Raw genomic sequence first — 25,690 nt, forward strand, 5'->3', positions numbered from 1 at the left:
AAAAATGGACCTGAAATGATGGTGAGTGATGTTTGTCTTGAAGCAGAAACAGAACTTTCTTGGAATAAATCTCGCAACTCTGAACTTGGGAATCGTAAAACTTTTTCAAATCCAAACAGGAAATAGACCTTGTCTTTAAAAATTCTCGTCCCCCTGTGATTGTCCTCTTATGCTCTTACTTATTATGTGTATTAGAATAAGAGGAGAACGATATTTACCCCATAGACCTGAAGGAGGCAATTCGTTCTCAACAGTGAGACATGATTGAGAGTTTTGTGAAGGTCTTTACTCTCAACGACCAACTCTTTTTTCTGAAACAGACTTTGCAACGCTTTCAAAGGGTTGGCTCTGTTTTTTTAGGGGAAGAACACCAGCTATATAAAGGCAAGGCCTACAACCGAACACATTTAAAAAAATAGAGTGGGCTAATTGCATAAAAATGTTATAAATAAAACTCAAAAGACACCAAAATATGTCTTTACAAAAATGCAGATAAAAGCTGGTTCAGAGATTTTCTTTTAATTGTTCTGGTGCTTAAACTTTCTTCAAATCTCATTTATAAATATACCCACTCCAAATACAATGCACCAGCACCATCGCCTGTACGTACACAGGTGTGGTGCACCACCGTAGCCCAAAAAAAAAGTATGCCTAAAATGTTACATTATATGGGAGAAATGCTTTTGTGCGCATTAATAAAAGGAAAATAGATGTCAGCATTAGAAGGGAGAGAAGTGAAGAAAATATGAAAGAGACTGTGAGTTGGGTAATAAAGGGAGTGATGCATGTTCTGTGATGGTGGTGACGTTATTTTTTTTTCATATGCACATTATCATGCTTTATTTGTGTGTCCTTTGAGAATTGAGGCACAAATGTACAACTCTTTTTGTACTATCATTGTATATGTGTAAATAACAATATAAACTGTTCTTGTGACCCTTTTTGCTCATGCTCTTTATGGTGCACCATAAAAAAATGATTGTACGGTTTTAATACGCAATAATTATAAGCTATGAAAAAAAAGAATTATGGAGCGACTAGGTAAAATATAGCAGACATGGATTCATTTTGTTTCTTGCAAAGTTTATTGATAAATATAATGATTTTATACAATATTTCAATACACACATTATTTCATTCTGACAGTTTTAAGATGTCTATCTGTTTGTCTTCCTGTCTGTCAGTCTATCTGGAAGTGTGTCTGGGTACTTTTGAGATGAGCACGTCTCAGCAAGGATTTTTATTACACTATTGGTAGCACAGTGAGTGGGCATGACGGTAAATCATTTATAAATCTGTATTTCCTGCTCAATCTTCAAAACGATGGCTCTTGTTCGAAACATGGCTTCCATTCCTTCAGAATCAGTGACAAGGTCTCTCTCGTCTTCTGTCTTACTCTCTCATCTTCCTCTAATCTTTCTCCACAATCCCTCCTTCCAGCTCCCCCCTCCTGTCGCTCCCTCACAGTGAAAGGTTGGTCGCTCCGGGTCAACATTTTTAACAGAGAGAACTGACGATGAAACTCTCCTCGCTGGCAGAAACACGGCCAGTTGAGCCGGACTGATTGTGGTGTCCCCCGAGATGAAGCTACATGCTAGGAAAAAAAGACACTTACATTCAGGCAAACGTAAACTTTAGGACAACACAAGCACACAAATAAACACATGTGTAACTCTGCATCTGTATGCCAGTAGACCTCTAAATGGACTCTTTATTTAACAATGAGTGTCATGTAGAACGATTAGTTGTATCCAATTTGACAGAAAGATAGACAGATAGACAGAATCAGAAACACGCAGACAAGACATGAACAATTCCACACGGCGTTAAGAGGCCACAAATACAACAGTTAAATATCTACAGTCGAGTCGTTACAACATTGAAACACTGACTGACACCACTGGAACACACACGATAGGTGTAAAAAGGACTGTTGCAAGCTGCCACGAGACAAAAGACTGCAAGCTGGCTGAGGTCGAATTCAGCTCTACAAACCGTAACAGGCCTGATGAGGTGGCTCTGTGAGATGCTACACTCAGACCTTGGCTTCCCAAATGTATGCACTTAGCGGAGTGTATCGCCACCAAGTTTGTTTTACGGCACACACACTTTAAATAGGCCTCTGTCTTGCATGCTTCACAATATTGCTCACGTTTGTTGTATTGACACAGAAATTCATGATGAAAACAGCTATTATGTAAGCCTCTAATGCACAAAGTATGCATTGGGTTGATCTCACTGCTAAGCTACTTCTGGGAATTCCAGTCCTGCTTGATGATACGGTTCAATTTACACGTTTCAGAAACGTATAGGACCAAATGTTAGGGGAATCAGTATTTACACAATGCCATGACATGCGCACTGTCTGAGGCGACTGCAACAAAGAAGGGAGATGGAGACGAGGGAAATGGTTACAGAGACGTCAAACAATGGGTTTCAGTCCAAAGGGCGTTTTCCAAAACGTTTGTCGCCACAGATGTGTTACAGCAAGATGCCTTCTATGAAGTTTTGTGGCAACCGTCCTTCACAAAGCGACAAGATCCAATTTTTCGTTTCAATGGCAAGCTATGCTGTTCCTTTTCTCTTGCATGTTCATCTCTCCTTCTCCTCCATCTCTATCTCGGTCTGTGCTTTCGTCTATTGCGCCGTCTCCCTCTTCTTTGTTGTCTAGATGACATTTTCAAAGAGCTGTAGAGACCTCATGATGTTATCATCCTGTGCAAAAAAAGATGGGAAATAAAGAGGCTGAGTGTGTGGAGAAAGTCATGCAACAATCACCATTTCATTTATTTGACTGGCCACTAGAGGGCAGTAAAGACTTGTACAATGTTGGTTCAGAGATCTATCTGCAGACGGACAAACACATTTTATCAAAGGTAGCAAAGATCTTAATCAATAGCCAGTGTAGTGAGACCTGCAAAGGAAGAAGATAAGCAACAAAAAAACGAACAAGGCCTTTTGTAATTAGTAAGAAAAATAGTGACTTTTTTTGTTTAAAAAGCTACAATGGGCATTTTTCACAGCAGACATTTTGTCACAGTAGGAAAAACAAAGGTGTTACTAAAAACATTACTGATGGCTCTGCTCTATAAATGGAATAAAGCCACATTTAATTGAATCATTTACATGTGTGCATTTCTTTGGTGAAAAAGGTCTGTTGCAGAGTTAAAGGGATCCTCAGGATTATGTGAGAGAGAAGTGAACTTTGAGAAGTGAAAGAAAAGCGTACCTCTTGACAAGAGAGGATGAATTCATCCAGAGTGACCACACCGTCTCTGTTTTTGTCCATTTTCTGTGGAGAGCAACACACACACTGTCAGTCCATTTCTCAAAAATATTAAGATATTAATCAAAAATACAAATTAGTTTATAAATACATAGACTGAAATCAGTGGCGTACTCTGTGAGGTCACTGGCATTGTGTCATTCTCAGAGCTCTACTGCAGAAACAGCACGTTCTAGTCAGTCAGTGGGTCCAGCACCCACATGTCTCCTTTTAAAGATTTTCTTTCATGTTTTCACTCTTTTATTTGCTCTTTAGCCATTAAGGATATCGTTTCTCATGCTAACCTAGTTTTTCTTCTGCTGTTCCTGCTTTTGGAAATGTAAAGCATGCAATTGACTGGTGCGTCCCTGTTTGGTCAAGCACCAATAATTGTGTTGTTGAGTTTTTTATTCGTCTTAATTAAAGGACTCCAATGTTGTTACCTGAAAGAAGGCCTCCACATGCTGTTTGGGTGCGTCGTTTTTCAAGACAGGGTAAGTGTACTTCCCCATCATGTCGTATATCGCTCTGACGATGTCTGTCATCTCCTATGAAACACAACACGAGTACAAACGCACACAAAAGAGACGTGTGACATTAAGATAAAAATACGAACAACAAAGAGATTAGGACCACAATAAGGGAAACAATAAAGGTCAGGCATGCACACATACACAAAGACACACCTCTTTGTTGATGTATCCATCTCTGTTGATGTCGTATAGGTTGAAGGTCCACTGGAGCTTCTCCGTGATGGAGCCCCTCAGCAGGATCGACAGAGCTGTCACAAAGTCCTGATGGAGACAAAAAGGGACAGAATGGAGAGCTAGTTTGGAAAATAAAACAAGAATACTATTTAAATAGGAAGAATCAAGCGAACCTCAAACTTTATGGAGCCGCTGTGTGCCGTGTCAAACGCGTTGAACAGGTAGTGTGCGTAGGTGCTGGCATCTGCAGGAAGAAGAAGAAAATGCTCGTCGGTACATTTGGTAGAAACATTACGGGTATGGACTCAAACAGCACAAGGCACACTCTCTTTACCTCCATGTGGGAAGAACTGGGAGTATATTTGCTTGAAGGTTTCCTCATTTACGACGCCACTTGGACACTCCTGGAAAGAGGGGGGGGGGCAGAAAGAGAGGGTGAGGAGGAGGGACGGTCAAATAGAGGTGGACAGAGACGGATGGAGGCTTTAACAGATGGAGAGAGTGTTCATGGTATACATTAAAGGATTAAACAAAGTTGATTGGAGACCATGGCTATTAAATCTCCAAAGTTTGTAGTTTATTATCGTCTTATATCACCAAAAGTAGAACAGACTGCAGTTGCAAACTCTGACCATCTGTCCATGGTGTCTCTATTCAGTCTAGTTTTTACGAAGAGCTTTAATTTAGCTGTAAGTTGGCAAAAGAGACACCAAAAGTTAAAATGAAAGAATGCGCTATATATATATATAAACAAGATCTACATATAATTAACAACAATAAAATGAAGGCAATAACCCCAACAAAACCAAAAATACACAAGTTTAGCGGGAAACAAATAATCAGCCACTGGTCCAAGAATGGCCCACAACCAAAATGATTTGGTCTCCAAATGAAATCTTAATAATAAATCTACCGTAGCTACAGCACAGCAATGTAACTATATAACACACGATCATGTTCAAGAGACATACAAACTGATACTGTGGACAGCTCCTGGGGCTGAAATGAACTCTGATCATTTTCCAACAGTTTTTGTTCTGCACCTGTTATTTGCTCAGATTAAGGAGACTATAGATTTTACCAGGAGGCCCAATGAATCTGTCACGCAGGTCATGTTTGATCCATCTGATCCATGTTTGATGTCTCTGGACATTGACCCTTACAGTATAGTGGGATTGCTATAGGGGTAAGATGTGTTGCTGCACAAGCCAGGATGGCACTGAACGATTAAAGCTGTACATATTGTTGTTGACAAAATGAATTTAATAACATAATTAAAAATTCTTAGGGAAGTATATTTTATTAGTTTGAGCCGATCTTCTGGTATGCTTGCTGAGAAGATAACTTGAAGTTCCTTGTACATGTTAGCATTAGCAGCAGTCTACTGATCATGGACACTTTTGGTACGCAATGTACTGTATGTATCTTTGAGGTATGACGTGAACCCGTACAGTCACTTACATTCTTAAAGCCCCTGTAGAGCACTTGGAGCTCTCTTTTGTTGAAGTTGGTTATCGCTTCCAGCTGGTCGAGGCCCTCCGGTCGATGGCACACTACGGTCATCTCCAAGTCATCGTCACATTTGTCTGAAGAGACATAAAGCAATATTCCTAACTCATACACAACATACAATGAAAGAGTGACACAGCAAAAAGACAGGAAGGATAGGTTACCCAAGTAATATAGAGAAGAAGAAAGTGGACATATGACCGGGAGCGGGGACACAGTGAAACAATCTAAAGTTTGAAACATCTAATCAATTGGAAAAGGCAGAAATAATGAGACTCTAATTTTAAAAGGGAAGGAGAAGAGAGGAGAGGATGAGAGTAGAGGTCAGTCTAACAGCTCCATGTTCCTCCTCTCACCGGCCCTATCATTAACAACTCATTACTCTCCTCGCCGGAGGGGAGGGGAGAGAGGACAAACCATTGACTCTGAGACCACACACACACACACACACACACACACACACACACACACACACACACACACACACACACACACACACGCCTCATAGTGCCTATGGTTGAACATGCCGTAAAATCCCATTTGTCTACACATTTGCACAAGTGCACACACACACACTCCCTGAAACAAGCTAGAATGTAATAATTACGCATAATCTTATAACCGTGCATAATTTAATAGAAATAGTCATAAAAAAAAAGGAACATGATAAAGTAGTCATAATGTGCAGCAGTAAAATGCTGCACAAAAAAAAAACGTATTGGTGGTTAAGTAATACGCTTTATGAACCCCGTTTCAGAATAAAGTCTGAATGTCCGTCACCGACCTGCCTGAAGCCGTCCAGCTGTGTTAGCTTTAGTGCGGCTCGTATGAGAGAGCCCTGCAGGTAGCATCGTCTCCTGAGTCATTATAGCTTGTTAAAAAGCGTGGTGATATAGGAATGTTTAGGAGAAAAGACTGTTGGGCATTTAGACATCGGGTTGTCAGTCTATTGCTGCCTGTGTAGACCTCTAATTATTTATAAAAGCTAACTTACCATCCAAAGCACTGCTTGGTGATCAAGTATAATTTCCTCTGTCTTTCTTTAGCATTTACATGCAAATCACTGCAATCAGTGAACAGATCATTGCGCCATTATCAGAGGATGTAAGCAGCCGGGGGTTTGAATGGAAGCTGGTACAGTCATAGTGTCTGGTGTAGATACAGTGAGTGAGCTCAAGCTTTTCAAAGGGCTCCTGTCCTGCGTTAATGAAGTGTCACAGAGTGCAGCGCTCACACTGTCCTTGGCACTCCAGATTTTGAAACATCCACAGTCTTGAAATAGAAACTGTTTTTTTTTTTTATCTGTGTGGCAAGACCATTAGTGCTTTGTAAAGCTTCATTACACAATACCTCGTCAAATGATGACAATCATGGGAAACAGGTCAGCATGCTTATTGTGCCAAAGACAACTCCATCTCACTGATTAAACCTCAGTTCAAATGTCATTCTTCTGCAGACCTTTTCATGCAAATAATTGCATAGAAGTGCTGGTATTCATGATTTTAAGTGGATCTTTGGTATTGTTCAACTTGGACCGTATTTCTCTATGTTTTTGTGTCTAAGTGACTAATGGGGTCAACAACTTTTGAAAATGGTCCTGTATTGAGTAAGAACGCTACAGATGGCAGCTGCTGAACAGGATGCAGTGTAATCGCCGGAGGCAACTCCTCACCGTCAACACACGTCTACTGAAATTACTTGTTTTTTCCACCAGCTGGCTCAGATTGTTGTTATAAGTGTCCGACAACATTATGGAAAGAACCCTACTTCTTTTACTTTCTGTTTCTTATCGTGTCATGTGACTTGTTGCCTGAAGACAGAGGTGGAAACGTCACAGCTTAGTGTTATCTAGAAGATGTTTAATGTCATGGTTGAATATTTTGATAATTATAGACTATGTGGATTTGAGAACGAGACTTCTCAGAATGAAAAGAACAAAGAGCAAGCTTGGCAAAAACAAGCTTTTTTAGTGGACTTACAGTGACGGCTTTAAGTGTGAAAGTAGGTTTGAATTGAAAAGCCAATTATGATGTTACATACCTTTGAACCTCTAATCCAATATTGTACTGTATATACTCTTAAATGATGGGATTGGTATTATTGAACATGTTATGATTGTATTGCAAAACCAAATACAAGTCATTTTAACTTATAATAGCCCACATTAAATACAATAACATAGTATGTAATCTAGCATGAGCTTATTACATTGTGCCCACTCAGTTTCTACATTGTGTGTGCATTATCACGTCATGATTTTGAATAACTTCTATTGAGTTGCTAAGCAATCTCTCTTTAAATAGCTCCTTTCCCCTACCACACACACACACACACACACACACACACACACACACACACACACACACACACACACACACACACACACACACACACACACACACACACACACACACACACACACACACACACACACACACACAGTCACACAACCCCTGAGGGCTGCTCGTTTCATCACTCAGGCAGTTCAGTGTCACATTAAGGTAAGGTGGAGGTTCACACACATGAAGGTGAGGCTATTCACACCCAAATCCCAGTGGTTTTCAGGTATGGCCTACTGTATGACACACACATACACATACACACACGCACACACACACACTCGCACCATAACAAAGACACATACCAAAAAAAGTGATATACATGCACATATTCTTGTTAATGCATTCATAACACAGATCCTGATGTGATGGTCTTGCATACTGTACCAACCATTGTACCCCCGCTTCTATTTTAAACTTAAATCAGTATGTGCACCTTTAGGGTTACACCAGTGCACTCCTCTGTCAGGCTTCACTGCGACTCTATTGTCCACGCTAAAGCCTTGATGGCACCTGCACAGTCACACACTTCATGCTGACACTAAAACTACCACCGCTCAGGACGTCCCATCTCAAAAGTACAACGTGTAGATGCTTGAGAGTCAGGATCAATTAGTATTCAGGTTTAAAGGGACAGTTCACCCCCAAATCAAAACTACATGTTTTTCCTCAGAAATGTAGTCCACTCATCAATCAAGATTGTTTTGATGTGAGTTGCCTAATTGTGGAGGTATCGGCTGTAGAGGTGTCTGCCTTCGCTTCAATATAGTGGGATAACATGACACTCGGCTTGTGGTGCTCAAAGCGCCAAGAAATACATACGACATACGTATATGGCAATACGAGTGCCATAGTCCGATTTAATTCAAGAGAAGGAAGTCATCTCTACAGCAGATATCTCCAAAACTAGGCAGCTCACACCAAAACCATCTTGATGAATAGCACTACAGGAAGGAGGAAACATGTGTTTTTGATTTGGGGGCAAACTGTCTCTTTGAAATAGTTTTTGACCTTTTCACTCAGTCATTTCTTCTCATCACTGAACTTATGATCTGGTGAGCAGGGCAAAGTTATTTCAGCCATGTACAAAGGTAAGATATACAGTATGTGCATGCAGTAAAAAACGCAATAGGCAACATTGTGATAATATGAAGAAAACAAATAGGCTTTAGTATCTACCGTAAATTAAAAGCACTGCTTAGAAAGTACATGAAGACATACAATCTAAAGTCCTCTACAGCAAGTCTATACCTCGAGTAGTTATTGTCAATAGTCAAGAATTCATTACAGTTGAGAGTGCGAACAGTCAGTCTGCAGCTTCTTAAATGTATTCACTGTTTCATTATGTATTTTTGTGCCTTTGACTGTCTTAAAAAGTAGCAACTCAAGTCTCTCCTATCTAACATTTCCGAATAAATAGTCCAGATCCTTTTTTTTGCCATTATTTAAATAACTTGCTCAGAGACATCAGTGAAATCAAGTCCTGGTTCCAACCTTGCTGGTTGTGTGCACACAGTGAGAGTAGTTGTAGTACTGACTCACCCTCTACAGTGATGACTCCCAGCACATGCAGCAGTTTGACGGCCCCACAGCACAGCAGAATGACGGCTACAGTTTGTAAGCTGTTCTCATTCTGCTCCTCTCTCTCCATTCTGATTAACTTCTTTCTTCCCACTGGCCGAAGCTTTGTGTCTCCAACTCACCTCTTATTCCAATATGTGTTCCACTTTCTTGGCTTGCGTTTGCTTCGCCACCCTATTCTGACTAAAATTTGTTTCTCTCCCTCTCGCTTATTAAGCCTTTAAACTTTCTACCCATCCTGCCTTCTCCTACTGTGAGACCAGCACTCACCTGCCTCTCTGACTCTGTCTTTTTATCCCCCTGTCCCTTGACTCCCTGGGGCATCTCCCTCTCTCATCCTGACCTCCGCTCCATCCCACTAACTCCCTCCCCCCGTCTCCCCACATCCCCCCCTCTGTTACAGTCCCCGTGTCCTTCACTCTTGGGGAACAGAGCTCTAACTTCAAGGTCCGACCTGAGCACTCTGTAACAATGATAACCTCATCCTCTACTGTACGACCATATGTGTTTGCCTTGTGACTGTGCATGTGTGTGTGTGTGAGCGTGTCTGTGCATGTTCGTGAGCAGATGAGCACTTGATTAATCGGCCCGATTAAGACACACAGTCCTCCCCAAACAACAGGAGGCTTAATTTACTACAAAGTGACTTTTCTCAGTAAACAAGCCTGCATCCTTTTAAAATGACTTACTCTACACTGTAAGCAACACTTTATCCAGATCAGTAATTATGAAGACACCCAGTGAGACAGCAGGACCCATCCCCTTTATATTGTCTAAATATTGTCTGACTGAGAAGAGACATAACCTGCTATAACCTGCAAGTACCAGCAGGGGGCAGCAGTGACTAACAGAGGACACCAGTGCGCGTCAAGGCTTCTAATAAACAGGTGTTGTACATTTCATTACATGTGTTACTTCAGGTTTTGTTTAGTCGTATCATGATAAAGCTCAGAGAATGAGAACAAAATGTCTATTTGTCAAATAAAATGTGCCATGTTCTGACACATGCCTTCCTTTATTAATCAACTAAATTGAGATGTTAGGCTCTGACTCTGGGTATAAATTGAATTTATTGAAAACAGATATTTTAACACTGAATTACAAACCATGCAAAACTATGCGACAAACACTTGACTTAAATTGGAGTTCTAAAAGAATGACATATCTCGGGGTTACTATAACAAAAAGTATTGATGATCTATATAAAGCCAACTATATCAAAGTGGATCAGGACATTAGGAGTGATATGGAGAGGTGCGCTGTTCTTCCACTGGATCTCAGTTCACGGATAGACACTATAAAAAAGAGCATACTTCCAATCGAGACCCCTGAGAAACGATTCAGAGCCTGTGATAAAGTTATTTCGAGGTCTATATGGAAAGTCCAAAGGCCCAGAGTCAACATTACACATTGGAAAACAAAAAGGGGGAATGTCGTTACCAAACCTCAGGGAATATTTCCATGCAGCTCAAATTAGACCAGTAATTTATTGAAAAACCTAGAACGATGTGTAGAAGGAAGGGAAATTCAAACCCTTATTGGAGACAGAAATATAGCAACAGATTTACCTGAACAGATGGATGTTGAACAGATGTGATTTAAATTGGTACGAAAATACAGATTAGAAGAAGAGCAATGCATTTCATATGGAATAAGTAGCAATATGCACAGTTAAATTAAGATGGGAGCTGAAAGACAAGTATTCACTAAATAACCAGGACCACTTCAGATGCAATTAAGGGACTTTTTTGACAGAGAAATAAATCACAAAGTTAACTTGGACAAAAATGAAAAAATTAGAACCATAGTTGGAGTTTACAATGCAAAGGAATATAGAATAATACTGAAACTAAAATAAGAAAAAGAGCTTGGTGTGAATACGACAAAGGATGAATGGTTTTATATTTGGAGGACACAACAGTCCTCAACATCCTCGAGTACTTGGAGAGAACGCTGTTGGAAGAATGTAATCAGATTCTTTATTGCCCCCCAAATTACAAACAAATATCTGTCTATTGTTCAGCCATGTCGGAGGAAAGGTGAGGCAGTACATGTAGACCATTCCCATGTATTTTGGTTACGTCCTGAACTTGTACAGTTTTGGGTAAAATGTCCATATGGTGAAAGTTAATATTCTGGGCTATGATATACCCAAGTCATGTATGTTACTCTACTTTGGTAATATGACGGGAGAGAGTGTGTTAAGAGAAGACGGGTACCTGCTGAAAATCTTGCTAGCAACTTGTAAGAAGGCTACGAAGAGATGGCACAAGGAAGAGCCACCATCACAAGATGGGTGGCTGATAATTGTGACTGAAATATATGATATGGAACACTCACAGGATAAGAGCACAAGAGCAGCGATGTCGTGAGAAGTGGGAGAAATGGACGATGTTTACATGTAAACGTGAAGACAGGATAAGAACCCCTGAATGTGTCTCGGGATGTATCATGCGTTTGAGGGGCCAGAGCAATCCGGATCCTTTTTTGTTTTTCTCTTATGTGTTCTGTCTATAATGAAAAGGCAAAAAAAAAATCTGTTCTTAAAATGTAAAGCACTAAATGATGAAATGAACATGCACTACCAGCGGGCACTCATTCGTCGTCTTTAATGTGAATGTAGAGAGGAGCCGTGTTTGCCCGACCGGGTGAAGCGTAGCAGCGGACTCGCAGGCTGCTCTGCTGGATCAAGAGGGTTCCACAGAGTCTTCAATTGAAGGTTTGCTTTATTTACTGTTCTGGGATTGAAGTGGTAGCGCTGGGTAGAATTAAATTCAGTGGCAAGAGAAGCATTCAATTTAATTTGCCCGACCTTCAAAAGATGCTCCCTGTTGCGGATGATTAAGTGTATATTGTGTTTGTTCAATCAGCTGTCGCTCACTGTGACCAATCAGCAACATTTCTGTCTTCAAGAACACAGCGAGCAAGAACGCTCCTGCCACAGTTTATCATCACTCTCATACTTCCAGTCATACTATACCAAACATATACAAAATAAAATGCTTAATACAGCATGAGTTCTTTCAAACAAAACATGTTTAAAATGATCATATCAAACCAAGCTTATAGTGTCACAAATTCCCCTTCATGTTAGTTTGTTTTCATCCTGTACGCTTGTTTAATTAACTCTCCTGTCATTTCAGATCCTACCATTCACACCCGATCACCTCTCATTCCCCTCAGCTGGTCCTCCACGCCCATCTCACCTGCAGCCCATTCCCTCATTAGTCCTCACTATTCAGGTCCCCTCACTTGCACTTGTTCCCGGCCAGTTTGTCTTGTGTGTTATTGCCAAGCTCTCCAGCGTATCTTTATATTGTTCCTGATCTGCCTGTTTTCGACCTTGGATTTTTGCCCTCCCCTTATTGGATTGGTTCACCTCCCGGTTTTGACCCTGCCTGAGTAAAAAGAACTAGACTTGTATTTTGTCTCTGAGTTGTGCTTTTGGGTTCAAGTATCTGTAATCCTTACATATAGGGGCTCCTTGGCCCACTGGGCCTGTTCTGTAATCCATTACGGAGTAGAGTGGATATCCTCTGCCAGTCCAAGTGCACAGTTGTGTGCACAAAATGTAAATAATTTGGATCTTACTGCAGTGTAAGAGACACTTTCCCAAGGTCTAATTGTAGGGCATACTTACTATTTTTTATTATTGCTAGAAACCTGCAGGATCTGTGTTCCAAAACTAAATCTGTAAATTCAGGAAAACGGAGATAAAACCAACCGAAAAAGCCAACTTGAGAGTTATACGTCCAATATTACACAAGCTATCAGTCATGGAGTCTGACAGTGACCTGAACCACTGTTTACAATGTTAGGCGACGGCCTGAACTGTCAGCAAAGAAAAGACTGCCTGTCGCTCTCCCCAGCCAGCACCCTGTCACACAAAATACCTCTCACATGAATACACACACACTCACTCCAGCCCAGAAGCAGGATTTAACACCAAACGTTCCTCTAACTACCGCTGGCTGTTAATGTTAGCTCTCATTTCTCCTCCATCTCTAACTTTCTTCTGATGCCCACTGAATCCTCCTGTTCTTATCTCCATCACTCTGCCATGCTCTCTCTTTCTTCTCGTATAGTGGCCTGTAATCCTTGCCAGAGAGTCAGACATTTGCATAATCTGAATTAGCCTAATCTGCCGTCCTGGCGGCGGTGGAGAGGACTCTCTCTCTCTCACCGGCCTCACTAAAGGCGGGGAGCGCTCTCCAAGAAGGTAGCAGCTCTACTGGCCATGGGTTCCCTGGTGGAGTGGAGCAGGCATCTTGAAAATGGATTTCAGCTGCAACAGTCACTATTTGCGCCGTGCAAAAGCTGCACAACAATTTAAACTCCCATTCTGGGATGCATTGTTTTCCACAGTAAACATCCAAGCCAGTGGACACAGGGAGTGGCCTTTAGGTGGTTCACTGAAAGTCCAATGACACGCTCTGCTTGATGACACACACACACACACACACACTTTGACACACAGATGCAGTCGCACACCCACAAACAAAACAAACAAGAACACATTATTTCAAGGGTCACAGATGAAATAGCACGCACAAGTACGCATAAAAGACTATACACTCTCGTGCTTGCATGCTCACACATATCTGTTTGCTTACTAAGCCTCCGCCTGTGAATGAGGACTGAAGTGCTGGAGGGTGTTTGCTGTGTTTGTGTGTGTACGCAAGGCGGAGACACACACAGAAATCAACATTTCACTTCCTCACATGCTAGTGTGCCACTGCTGATTATTTTTTGGGAAGAGTGAGTCAAATACAGCTCATACGCGCGTAGGTACCAGCATGCCAATATTGATTTTTGAGTAAATACATGTCTAATCTTCAGAAGTACACAAACACACACGAAGGCACACACACACTGCTGGATGCCAAGAGAGGAGAATGACGAAATGACTTAATAAGCACTCACACCAGCTAATGGGAGCGTGGGTGATGGAGAAAGGGCACACATGAGAGAAAGAATAGAGGCATAAAAGAGAGAGGAAAGGGAAGAGAGGTATGGAGATGAGGTTGCCAGGAGAAGCAGATTGTGGCAGGGCCATGTGAGAGTGTGACGGGGGAAATTAGAAGTAAAGATAAAGAGAAACACGTGTGGAGAGGGAGGGAGAAAGGGGGAATCAACAAGGAGAGGAGAAAGCAGCAGGATAAAATGGAAGAGAAAAACATGTGAAACAGTGGGGGGAAACAAACGAAGACGAGGTTGAGGGGCGGGGAGAGAGGAAGCAGAGAACACAAATAAAGCAAGATAAGAGAGGGAAGCAGAGGAGTGATAGACAGAGAGGGGAGGGAGACAGGGAGAAGATTGAGACAACATTGCTGCAGGCAGCAGCGTAAGTGACGAATTCACAGTTACAGGGGCTGAAAAAGAAATGAAAAATAGGAGAGAGAAAAATGCCAGGTGAGAAGATTGCTGGAGAGATGAGTTGTCGGAGGTCACCAGGACAGATGTGAAGGAAAACAGCAGCCAGAAGAAACCAGGGAGACAAAACAACAAGTGGGAGAAAAGAGACAAAGAGGCTGTCAGGGGGAAAAAAAGACCACTTGACAGAAAATAAAGCAAGTTGAGAGAGCAACAAGCAGCCTTGATGAAAACAGACGAGCAGGCATGAAAACATCCAGCGAGGCGCAGGGCACAAACACATTTCTTTTCTTCTTCTTCTCCAGCGCACAGTGATGAGCTCGTGCTCAGAGGATCAATCATTGTAGGAATCTAATCCCACAACATTACAGCTGTGCACCGTCTCCCTTTCGGTGTCACTGTCAGTGTCACAATCCCGGATAATAAGTTATCTGCAACGCTACAGAATGGGCAGCTGCACACATACAAGCCCTGCTGCACTAATCCTGCACACAGAAAACATGTTAGAGCAAGAGCGGGAGAGACGCTCGAGCACCACAACACAACACCAGAATTACAAACAACCTCCAAATAGCCCCGGCTCCACATCCACACTCCTTTATGTTTTTGCAGGGCATTGGTGGAGGTAAATAGGCTCGGCTTTCATTTGCAGAGACGAGTCAGATTTCACACGTTTGCACAATGTGAGTGCATCTACAATCACCTCATTATTCAAAATAGCAACACATTTACGCCTTTGCCTTTTTATCACCCATGGGGAAAGGTGTTTGTTTTGTGCACACAAAAAAAAGCTGATTCAAAAGATGAAACGAGCCATATGCACTCACGTGTCTAATTTGCACTGACAAACCAATAATAGTCGGCTGCAACAAAATATACGTTTAAATGGCTGCACACAATTAATATATTAACATATCTTCACTCTGGCGCTGGACTTCTGCTCAGTGTGCCAGTTTGTGCAGTTTGATTTTCCTTTGATGTATGTAAATGAGGCTTACAGGAGTAAGGACGGAGTAAGACGTCTCTCACAGGCAACAGGTCTTAAAAACACATCCACACAATTAACATCTCTCACTGTCTCGGCCTCTTTCACATGGCCTTGACTTACTTAGGAATATCCCAATCCCAATCCCCCCCCCCCCCCCCCCCCAAATTTGACATCTATTGTTGCCATGGCTACCGTGCTTCCAAGGTAACAGCAAGACGGGAAAGCAGTGTGTGAGCAGAGTGACAAATACCTTCCACATGTGTGTGTGTTTACTAGCGTCGCTGCGCACACGGCCAGACTGACGGAGCAACATACACGTCACTCAGCCACACACGCGCACACGCACGCATGCTGACTCAAACACGGTCAGAGAAGCTGTCTCTCACTCACCTCCCTCGGTTTGCTCCGCGCGCGCACACACACTCACACGTTCACACACACCTACACGCACACACTGTCGCACTAAAACTTTGTTGTCGAATAAAAATATGCTCTTTTCCCTGCAGGAACACCTGTTGGTCTCTCTTTCACACACACGCACACACACACACACCATATGCCCTCTTTCTTTCACTGCATCTTCACTGAAATACCAGCTGCTATTAATCTTTGTTGTGCAGCTTGCGTACGTGCGCTGTATATTTGTGAGTGTGTGTGTGTGGAAGATACAGTAAAACACATTGTCAAAAGTTTCCCTGCCCATATGCGTGCATGCACTGTATTTATATATGTTTATATGCACATGCATGTGTGTGTATGTATTCCCTCACCCCTGGACAGCCTCCTCGTCTTGGTCTGCATGGTCAGCGTACCCACCACAGCCCCCATGTTTGCTGTCGTCGTCGTGGAAACAAGCGCGCCTGTATGCTGAAGTCTGTATCTCTTTATGTCACGTGTTCGGACGGCTAGAACGCACACACACACAGTCCCTCCACCCTCTTTCCTCTTCTCATCCCCTTCTCCCTCCCTCTCTTCCTCTCTCAATGGCTGCTCTTGGCAGAAACCCCTCTCTCTATCATCCCTCCTTTCACGCTTTCTCACCCCATCTCACGGCGCTCCTCCTCTCATTGGCGCTCCTCTCTCTCCCCTTTTTCTCCCCTCACTCTCCCACTCTCTATAACTCCCTCCCTCCGATACCGTTGTTCTCTCTCTCTCTCTCTCTCTCTCTCTCTCTCTCTCTCTCTCTCTCTCTCTCTCTCTCTCTCTCTCTCTCTCTCTCTCTCTCTCTCTCTCTCTCTCTCTCTCTCTCTCTCTCTCTCTTTCACTCCCACATACATCCGCAAGCCAGGAGCCAAGCAGAGCATCAGTGATTCAGTACGAAATCGCCAGGATGTTGATTCACTAAATTATAAATGAATATGAGTGTACCCATTGATTTGTAAATGATAACGCGCCGCCGTGATTCACTCTGGGGAAAAAAAACAACAAACATGCCATGTTACATTTCACACATAACAGCATCTGTTGCCCTCTGACGGAGGACACATATGCAAATAGATACAGCCCGAAGTATCGATTTGAGAGGTAAATATGAATTATGGAGTGAAGAGAAAACATGCGCATGTGACAAAAATGATGAAGAGCCCCGTGCATCACTTCTCTTCCCCCTCAACATTAGGGCTTGTTCATAAAAAAAGGCCACTTCAATCCATCAACACCTCCATTCACTCCATCCATCATTCCTGGTCATCCATCCATAATACCCCCACATAGACTTTAACAGGGGATGGATAAAGGGATGGAAAGAGAGTGTGTGAGTTGTAGCAGATTGACTCCCAGGGCAGGAAGGAAGGAAGGAGGAGAGACAGCAGGCAGCAAGAGAGCAGAATGGAGGGATGTAAGAAGAGAGAGAGAGAGAGAGAGAGAGAGAGAGATTAAAGGCAGGAAAAGGCATTGGATGAGAAGAATGAGATATTTAATAGTGTAGAAATAGAGGGATCATGACGAGTGTCAGATAATACTGCAGGAGTACACGCTCTTGCCTGTGAGAGCTACACGCACACACCAGATGAAATCACATTATAATTAAAGCCCGATCGATACAAAGAAGGTATACGGTCTGAATTGATGAAAGTACGACACAAACTCTAAGACAGTTACAGATGACAAACAATGTGTAGTGTGCTCGTACAACTGGCAAACACTGCACATACAACACATTTATCAAGGACGAATGACTCAGATTGAATTACTTTGAAGTAAAAGTAGCACACTGTCTTGTGTCCTGTGCTCAAGCAAAATGTACAAACAGTATATAAACAGCAGAATCTAATGAAAAGTAAAATGTGGAATGGTCCCGCCGTGTTATATTGCAATATACATTTTATCAGGTACACCAATACAATCTAATGCAATCCAATACAAATGTCCACTTTTATGATGCCGAAAATCATACAATCATTTAGTTAGTGTTGTTTTGTGTTGGACTGCATTATAATCACAGTTGATTCTAATATTCTGCCCCCCTCATGTGTGTAAACAGGGAGGACAAAAAGAATGATAATGATCTCAATGTAATGAAGTCAAGTACAACACCCCCGTTAATGCAAAAATATTGTACAGGATGAATTGCCACTGACATAATTATATTATGGGGTTAGAATTCTTAATGCATTACTGGGATAGAAGCTGGTTAGAACAAATGTTATCTCCTTCATACGTTGTTTAGTCTGAGTTTGAATCTGTAATGGGCTATAACAACTATAGCTGTGCAATGAATGTAATGGAGAGAGCACTAAATTCTGTCTGTAAATACTGCGTTCAGATAATAATATCAACACTCAACAGGAACTAGCTGGATGCTCGGATCTCATCCACTCATGATGGCTTTCCAATATAAAAGCAGCTAGCCTGAGGACCCATGCAAACATGTCACTGTCAACTATGATCAAAGTCACAGTTTGCTTCAAGGGTGAAAACATTTAAAATCTATTTTTTGCCACTAAATGAGCAAAACATAATGACTAATAGATGTGCAATTGCTTCTGCAAATGATGCATTAGTCCGTTTTCAGTAGTCGATTTGGAGAATAGACACACTGTCCTGTTATATCAAGCCACCTGTCCATAATAATGCATCTGTAAGTGTGGCAACTGTTTCGTATATGGGCCACTTTGTGTCTGCTGATGGTGAATAATGAATGAGGTGTGATTGTTTGGAAGCCTTATGGGAAGATTTAGCTGGAAAGATTTTGTTTGGTGACAAAAAAAAAAATCTGCAATCTGCTTCTGTGAAAATCGGCTCTTGAATGCTCGGATGTGTGGGATATTTTTTGTACAACAGCGAGAGAGACTGAATGGACAGCCTGCCTACACACACACACGCACGCAGACACACATACACATGCTTACATACACGGAGAAGCACACATATGCACATACATTCTGGCCATTCACCAACCATGGGCAGGAAGAATGGCTGATTCGAGGCATCTAAACAGTGTGCAGCACCATGGAGCATGACCATTTCCTGCCACAAACACACACACACACTGCTTGCTCTGCTATAAAAGACAGTGTGCCTAGCAATTTACAAGCAGCTATTTCTCCCGATGTTCACTGCGCCCTACTTCATCTTTAGCCTTAAACCCTATCTATCCATCTCTCTCATCTATCTTATCTATAAATTTGTCTCCAAGCATACGGCCTAAACCAATACACCTTTATCCGCCCATCTCTCCCAATAACTCTCTCCGAAACGTATCAGCCTCGTGTTCTGCCGTTTCAAACACTGTTCCCGGCTTGTTCCAATCTCTCATCTCCATCTCTGACAGGCCGTTTCCACACACTGACAGAAATGTTTCACTTTCTAGAAATCATTTCAAAGTCTGTCTGTAGAGCAGAGAGAGAGAGCCAGAGGTTGGTGTGTGTGTGTGTGTGTGTGTGTGTGTGTGTGTGTGTGTGTGTCTGTGTGCAACATTGCTGCCGAATTGCCTGGTGTTTCCCTGCAGGCATGTGCGGGAATAGCTGCAGACTGTTTAGCAAGACCTCTGTCACACTTTTGAGGAAAGAGGAAAGATAAGAGACAGAGGAGAAGAGCAAACAGCAAGAGTTTGAAGAGGTAGGACAGCAGCACATCAGGAGGGAGGAAAAAAGGCAGCAATGGGAGAGATGGGAACATATTTGGCAGTGGATTATGAAGAAGGATAAGGAGGAAACACACCAGGAAAGCTTCCAGCTAGAGATTAGAGTGTGATGCAGAGAGCGGAAGATCGAGAAAGAAGTGGGTAACAAGAGCCAGGAGAGTGGGCGAGTGGCATCACAAGAAAGAAAAGGCAGAGAAGAGCGTGAGTGGGACATGCAAACATTACATTTCCAGAGAAGGGGATTGAAGAACAAAGAGAATGAGGTTAAAAAAAACAAACAGGGGAGCATGCATGAGAGAAAATGAAACTCCAAAGATCTTTATTAAGATTAAACCATCGAGTGGAAGCTCCAGAAAATCAGCTCACTCCTTCAAGGCAGCACATTCAGACCAACAGTGCTAACATGCAGGCCTACAACATAGAACGTGTCCTAACCGGGCCATCCTGCAGTTATAGATTATGAATTTGTAATGTAGCTGTACGGCACTGTCTTGTCGGCACACCAGGCTTTGGCAATTACTCACGAGGGCCAGCGAGGCTTTGGACCGAGAAGAACATGTCCATTAGGAAAATCAATATCTAATATCTACAGCTGTCCAAATAAATTCACACACAGACACCCGTCTGTATCTTTATTAGTGGATGCACACTGAGCCTCTTGCCGGCTCCCATCACATTATGAAAAAGGGAATAATTAAAGGAGCCTCCGCTATTGATCTGTCATCAGGGAGATAGCGAAAAGAGGAAGAAAAAAAAAAGGGGGGGGGGGGGGGGTTAAGTAAGGACATAAATAAATTGAGAGTGAGAAATAGTGATGGACATTTAGAGAGGGGGAAAACAATGCAAAGTGAGAGAAAGCAGGGGGGGGGGGGAGTTTAGATGGGTGATAGAGAGTGATTAAAGAGGGAATCGATGAGAGAAACTAAAGAGAGTCAGAGAGAGAAAGACTGTGCAAAGGGAATAGAGTCGTCTTCCTCTTCGGCGAGTTTATGCACCGCTGTTATTCTCTTAGCTTGTTTGACATGGGAAGTGATGCCTTAGTACACACACACACACACACACACACACACACACACTGTCAGAATGAAGGAGATGCAGTAAATACTGATTCCTGACTTAATAGGTTGTTGAAAGAGTTGTTTTTCCTGCAGGATTGAAACAGAAATAACGAAAAGAGCTCAAAGTGTCGGTCACTGATGAGGCTGAGAGAGGAGTTACAGTTATGGGCAGTTTCAGACCCAGAGCGATCATACAGCTGCAGCCCTACGGTGCAACGATTGTAAACAATGCTAAATTATAATATTTTGTACTTCTTTCTTGCTTTGTTGCCTTGTTTTTGCAGAGATGAATATGATACCTGTCAAGTGAATGACATAACTGTGAACCCTGACTCACTGGGCTGATGCTTATAAGGGCACAAGGATGCATCATGCATTATTTACAGCAAAACCACAAGCACACACACACATCCATAGAGTCAGATGACTTACTTATTTTAGTCAGTGTGTGATTTCCACTGTCACATTGTTCTGTAACCCAAACAGTGGCGCAGTAAAACAAACAGAAGCACGACATACCGTTTGAATGTCAGCGATGATAAACGACCCCCATTGCTCATTTTCTCTTACACATTCACTAAAGATATAGATTTTTTTATCTAGCAGATAATTGAAGCTGCGGGTCTTCTTCTGTCCTTCCTTCACATTGTCTGCAACAGATTCCTATTTCTCAAAGGTCACAAACCAAACTCTAAAGTGTAGATTTACTTGGCAACACATAGTCCACTCCAAGGCTAGTAGCGTGTTCGTTCAGAATTTAAAAAAGAAAAAAAGATATACTGTTCTGTGTGACGTTATTGGATTAGTTATTTTCTGTTCCTCTGTTGCCCCATTTAAAAGTTAAAAAATAAGATTTTTTTTCAGGCATGAAACCTTTCATGTAGAGCCTAATTAGTGTAATGAACATGCAGATATAAATGACTAATTTGTTGTGTTTGCATAACTTCCTCCCCCAATGTTTATATTACACAGATACTGTACAGGTTGGTATGAGAACGTAAGCTGAATAACATTAAAACAACATAATCGTCTAGGAAGCAACAGCTTTTGGAGTGCATTGTATGTGCTTTTGTTTTACTCAGAGGATTACTAGAGCTATACTTTATGCTCATTGGACGGTTTACTCTGAATGTCCACTAACTGCTGTAAAGAGAACAGTTTTGATTCAATTCAAACTCACTGAGATTTCAGTTCTTCGCAGAGTTAAATGCTACTTTGACAACAACTACAGTTGAGTCTCTTTCCAGCTGTCACATTAACTTAGTTCAAGTGATGTGCGTCACTGCTGTCTTAACTGCTCATACAGGCCTGACCATATAGTCAGAGCTAAGTAGCTATCTATATTCACCATCTGGATTTCTCTCATTGGCTTCAGTATCACAAAGGCCTGAAGGCAAACACAGGGCTGAGCTGTCTACGGGGATATATTGCATCGAAAATGTTGTTTATCTTTGAAGAAGTGAGCAACGTATTTGCCTGCAAATATTATGCAAATGAAGTATCTTTATTTATGCAGTATATAGATTTTTTATTTAATGAAATGCTCCAACGTGGGTTTAATTTTCAACAGTGAAAGATCAAACGCTAACAGAGGATGTTAAATGACAGGCAGATTTTTTAAGATGGAAATTATGCTTCCTGTGAAAAAAAAAGAGATATGAGGTTGTAATATCACAATTCCATCATTAAAGGCCCATACTAAGTCACACACTAACACACACATGCTTCGTGCATTAGCCAGAAACCTGTTTCCATGTTCCCATGTGCCTAATAAAGCGCTTTTGCTGTCCTAATTGGCCCTTTTGGTGCGCTTCTTTTGATGTGCAGGGATGAGATAGAGGGGTGGAAACTGTAAAGCCTATCAAGGAAACAGGGCTCCTCTCCAGTCAGCTCTTAAGCCCCGCAGCAGACAGATACATTGAATCAAACACACTTGCTCTCCAGCAGACCCACGTACACACATACTGTATATTTACATATATTCTACCGGCCCCAAACTAAAACTCAACATGAAAGCAGTTGGAGCAGTTGGCTATCTTCTGCATGGGCAAAAAAACACAAAGAGATGTGAGGGTTCGAGAGAGCGAAAGAGACAGACGCAGGGAGACAGAACCCCTGAGATAAACAGCAAAGGCAGACGACTAGCCATAGATCAAGAAGAGAGCAGCTCGGGAAATAGAAGAGAAAATCTTGACGAAAAGACAAAATGAGGAGGTGAAATGAGGTGAGAGCGGGTAAGACAAAGAGAAAGAGGGTGAAAATCCACTTGACAGAGCGAGAGAGTACGGAGAAATGAAAGCAGAGGCAAAAACAAATGGAGCGAACAGACAAAGAGATGAATGTGTCGGCAACGTGCAGGTTTTGTAGTTTATAACATACCCGCTGGGAAATATTTCACAGGAGCAGAGTAGTTTGTGCACAGTGACAGTGGATATTTTTCTTTTTTTTGTTTTTGCCCCAGATAACGACAGATACATATAGATAAACTCCTTATCGCCAACCTATTGGCAGGACATTGGCTAATATCTCTGCCTCTAGCTTCTCTAGTGGGAAAGCAACAACTTTATGTAGGCCACGGCATCAGTCTGGCTTCATTTAGTACGCTTGTACAGCAGTCAGCTTGTACAGCAGTCAGTTTGTACAGCAGTCAGTTTGTACAGCAGTCAGTTTGTACAGCGACGTTTATGAATTACTTTCACGCATTTCATCACTATAAAAAGCTCTGAATAGGACTGTAAATGGATGGTCTTTGTTTATCGCTTTTAAACCAAAGCACTGCGCAGCGTGCCTATCATCACCATGCATGGGCCTAGATATGAAGAGCAATTGGAGTTAAGTGCTCAAGGATGTTTTGGGCTAGACAGGAAGCGCTGGGGATTAAACCATCAACCTGCTCTACCAGAGGCGCAGACTTATACAGCATTGAGGTCACCGAGGTTCGGACCTCTGTACGTTTTTACGAGGGGGTATAACAAAAGTCGTGAAATAATTTGTTGGTTGTGGAGGTTAGTTTTTGGCTTTTGCCAGTTACACCTACAGTCTATGGCACACGTCTATGGGTTACACTCTTTTTGTTTGTACGTTTGTTTAAAGAAGGTGATGGAGATGGAGAGGAGAAAGAAGAAGAGAGGAAGAGCAGATACTCCCCACTGTGCCCATGATAGGATCCAATTCAAACAATGTAATTACCACAGAGACACCTGTTGTACTTATTATAGTATTATTCAAAAATACACAGTTTGCTTCATTTTTGAGACACATTTCTATAAATCAAATCCAAATCGATGCAAACTGAAACACAAATATTAAAATAAAGAAGGTGTATATAATGTTTGTAATTTTACTTACTAAAAAGGACAGACAGTGAATACAGAGGTTGAGAGAACAGTCCAGGCCGGAGAGAGAAATGATCTCATCAGCTTATTCATTCAAGTGTGACAATCTCGGCTATCAGCTGTAGTCTGTGTGCTGGTTTAAAAATATGAAAGATATGATCGGCAGCACACTTCAAACGAATCTTTGCGCTATGGGAGGATATCAAGTCACTCCATGTCCGGAGAGTCATATCGTAACACAAGTCTTTTTGATTTTGTCCAGTCACATAGTCATCAGAGTGTGACGCGCCTGCACAAAGTCAGACTGTGTTTTAGGAAATGTTTTGTTTACAATGAAAAGTTCTGTATTCTCAGCAAGTTGACTTGTGTCAATCTCAGCTGGTCGTTACCTCATGTTGGCTGGTGACCGAGGATGGGCCAACCTTCCATGCAAAATGAATCCTGCCCTGCTTTCATTCGGACACTTTTTATAACACAGCAGCAGATGGTGAAACACGCACACACACACACATTCACTGCACTCACACTGCAGCCCCCGGAGGAGCAACCTCGCCTCAACTTTTCTCAATTTTTCACTCCCACTTTTACGCATCTATCGGCCTCCTACTCACACCATAACAGTGCAAACTTCAAAGTGTATTTGTCTAATTATAAGGTTACCCTAACTAGAGGAGACTGTAAAATGCGCTAAAAATACATCTCAGTTGCTTTGTAAGCATTGCTGCCATCCCCAACCATAGTTAGTTTGACAACACGGCTGCCACGTGTGTTTTCCCTGTTGCCTCAGTAATCTTTCCATAGGTTTCATATTTTAGGCTCCATCTTGAAAATGTGCCTCATCAGCTCAGCACAGATCTGAAGTATCTGCTGAGAGCTGTTGCCATGCAATGAAATGAGACGCAGGTCGGGAATTAAAATAAACAACCCACGCAGGATGCTATATATGCCTGTGTTTTATAACCATTCACAGGGTCTCTAAAGTGTTTTTACAACTATTTCAAATTCTCCACATGGTCTGTAGTGTTTGACAGATATACCACAGAAAATACAAACAGCTGAGAGATTCACAGCACATTTACATCGCAGCATATGTAACACACAGCCTGTTTTACACGATATCATGTGTTGATAGTTACCCACATGTGACAGTGTGGCGAAACATGATCTGCAGCTCTGTGTCTGCTGATGATAACCATCAGGTTTGAGGTCAACAGACACAGGACAGACCATGGCCAAAGGCTGACGGATTACACCACACTGATTTACTGCCCACACGCATGCACCTCTGCCACAGCCTCCACACAACATACACAAAATGTTTGACCCCATTACACACTCCTACGTTTTCAGGAGGGGATTTTTGCACATAAATGTTGTCATGGACGAAGCTGCACATTCTTATTTATGTCTATGAAACACACACACACACACATACATGTCAGTGCCAGTTC

The 25,690-nt window shown here is 42.1% G+C and overlaps 1 protein-coding gene across 1 annotated transcript; it reads right to left on the minus strand.

The window, feature by feature from the left end:
* Positions 1 to 1,158: 1,158 nt before the first annotated feature.
* Positions 1,159 to 16,610, minus strand: kcnip1a (Kv channel interacting protein 1 a). Its single transcript, XM_079168065.1, has 8 exons — positions 16,533 to 16,610; positions 5,434 to 5,558; positions 4,307 to 4,376; positions 4,146 to 4,216; positions 3,952 to 4,059; positions 3,709 to 3,813; positions 3,230 to 3,292; positions 1,159 to 2,715 (listed from the first exon to the last, which is right to left on the minus strand). The coding sequence occupies exons 1-8, from the start codon at positions 16,588 to 16,590 to the stop codon at positions 2,668 to 2,670; spliced, it is 648 nt and encodes a 215-aa protein (XP_079024191.1). The 5' UTR covers positions 16,591 to 16,610; the 3' UTR covers positions 1,159 to 2,667.
* Positions 16,611 to 25,690: the final 9,080 nt, after the last annotated feature.

Source organism: Pholis gunnellus, assembly GCF_910591455.1.
Source record: "Pholis gunnellus genome assembly, chromosome: 10".
NCBI classification, from domain to species: domain Eukaryota; kingdom Metazoa; phylum Chordata; class Actinopteri; order Perciformes; family Pholidae; genus Pholis; species Pholis gunnellus.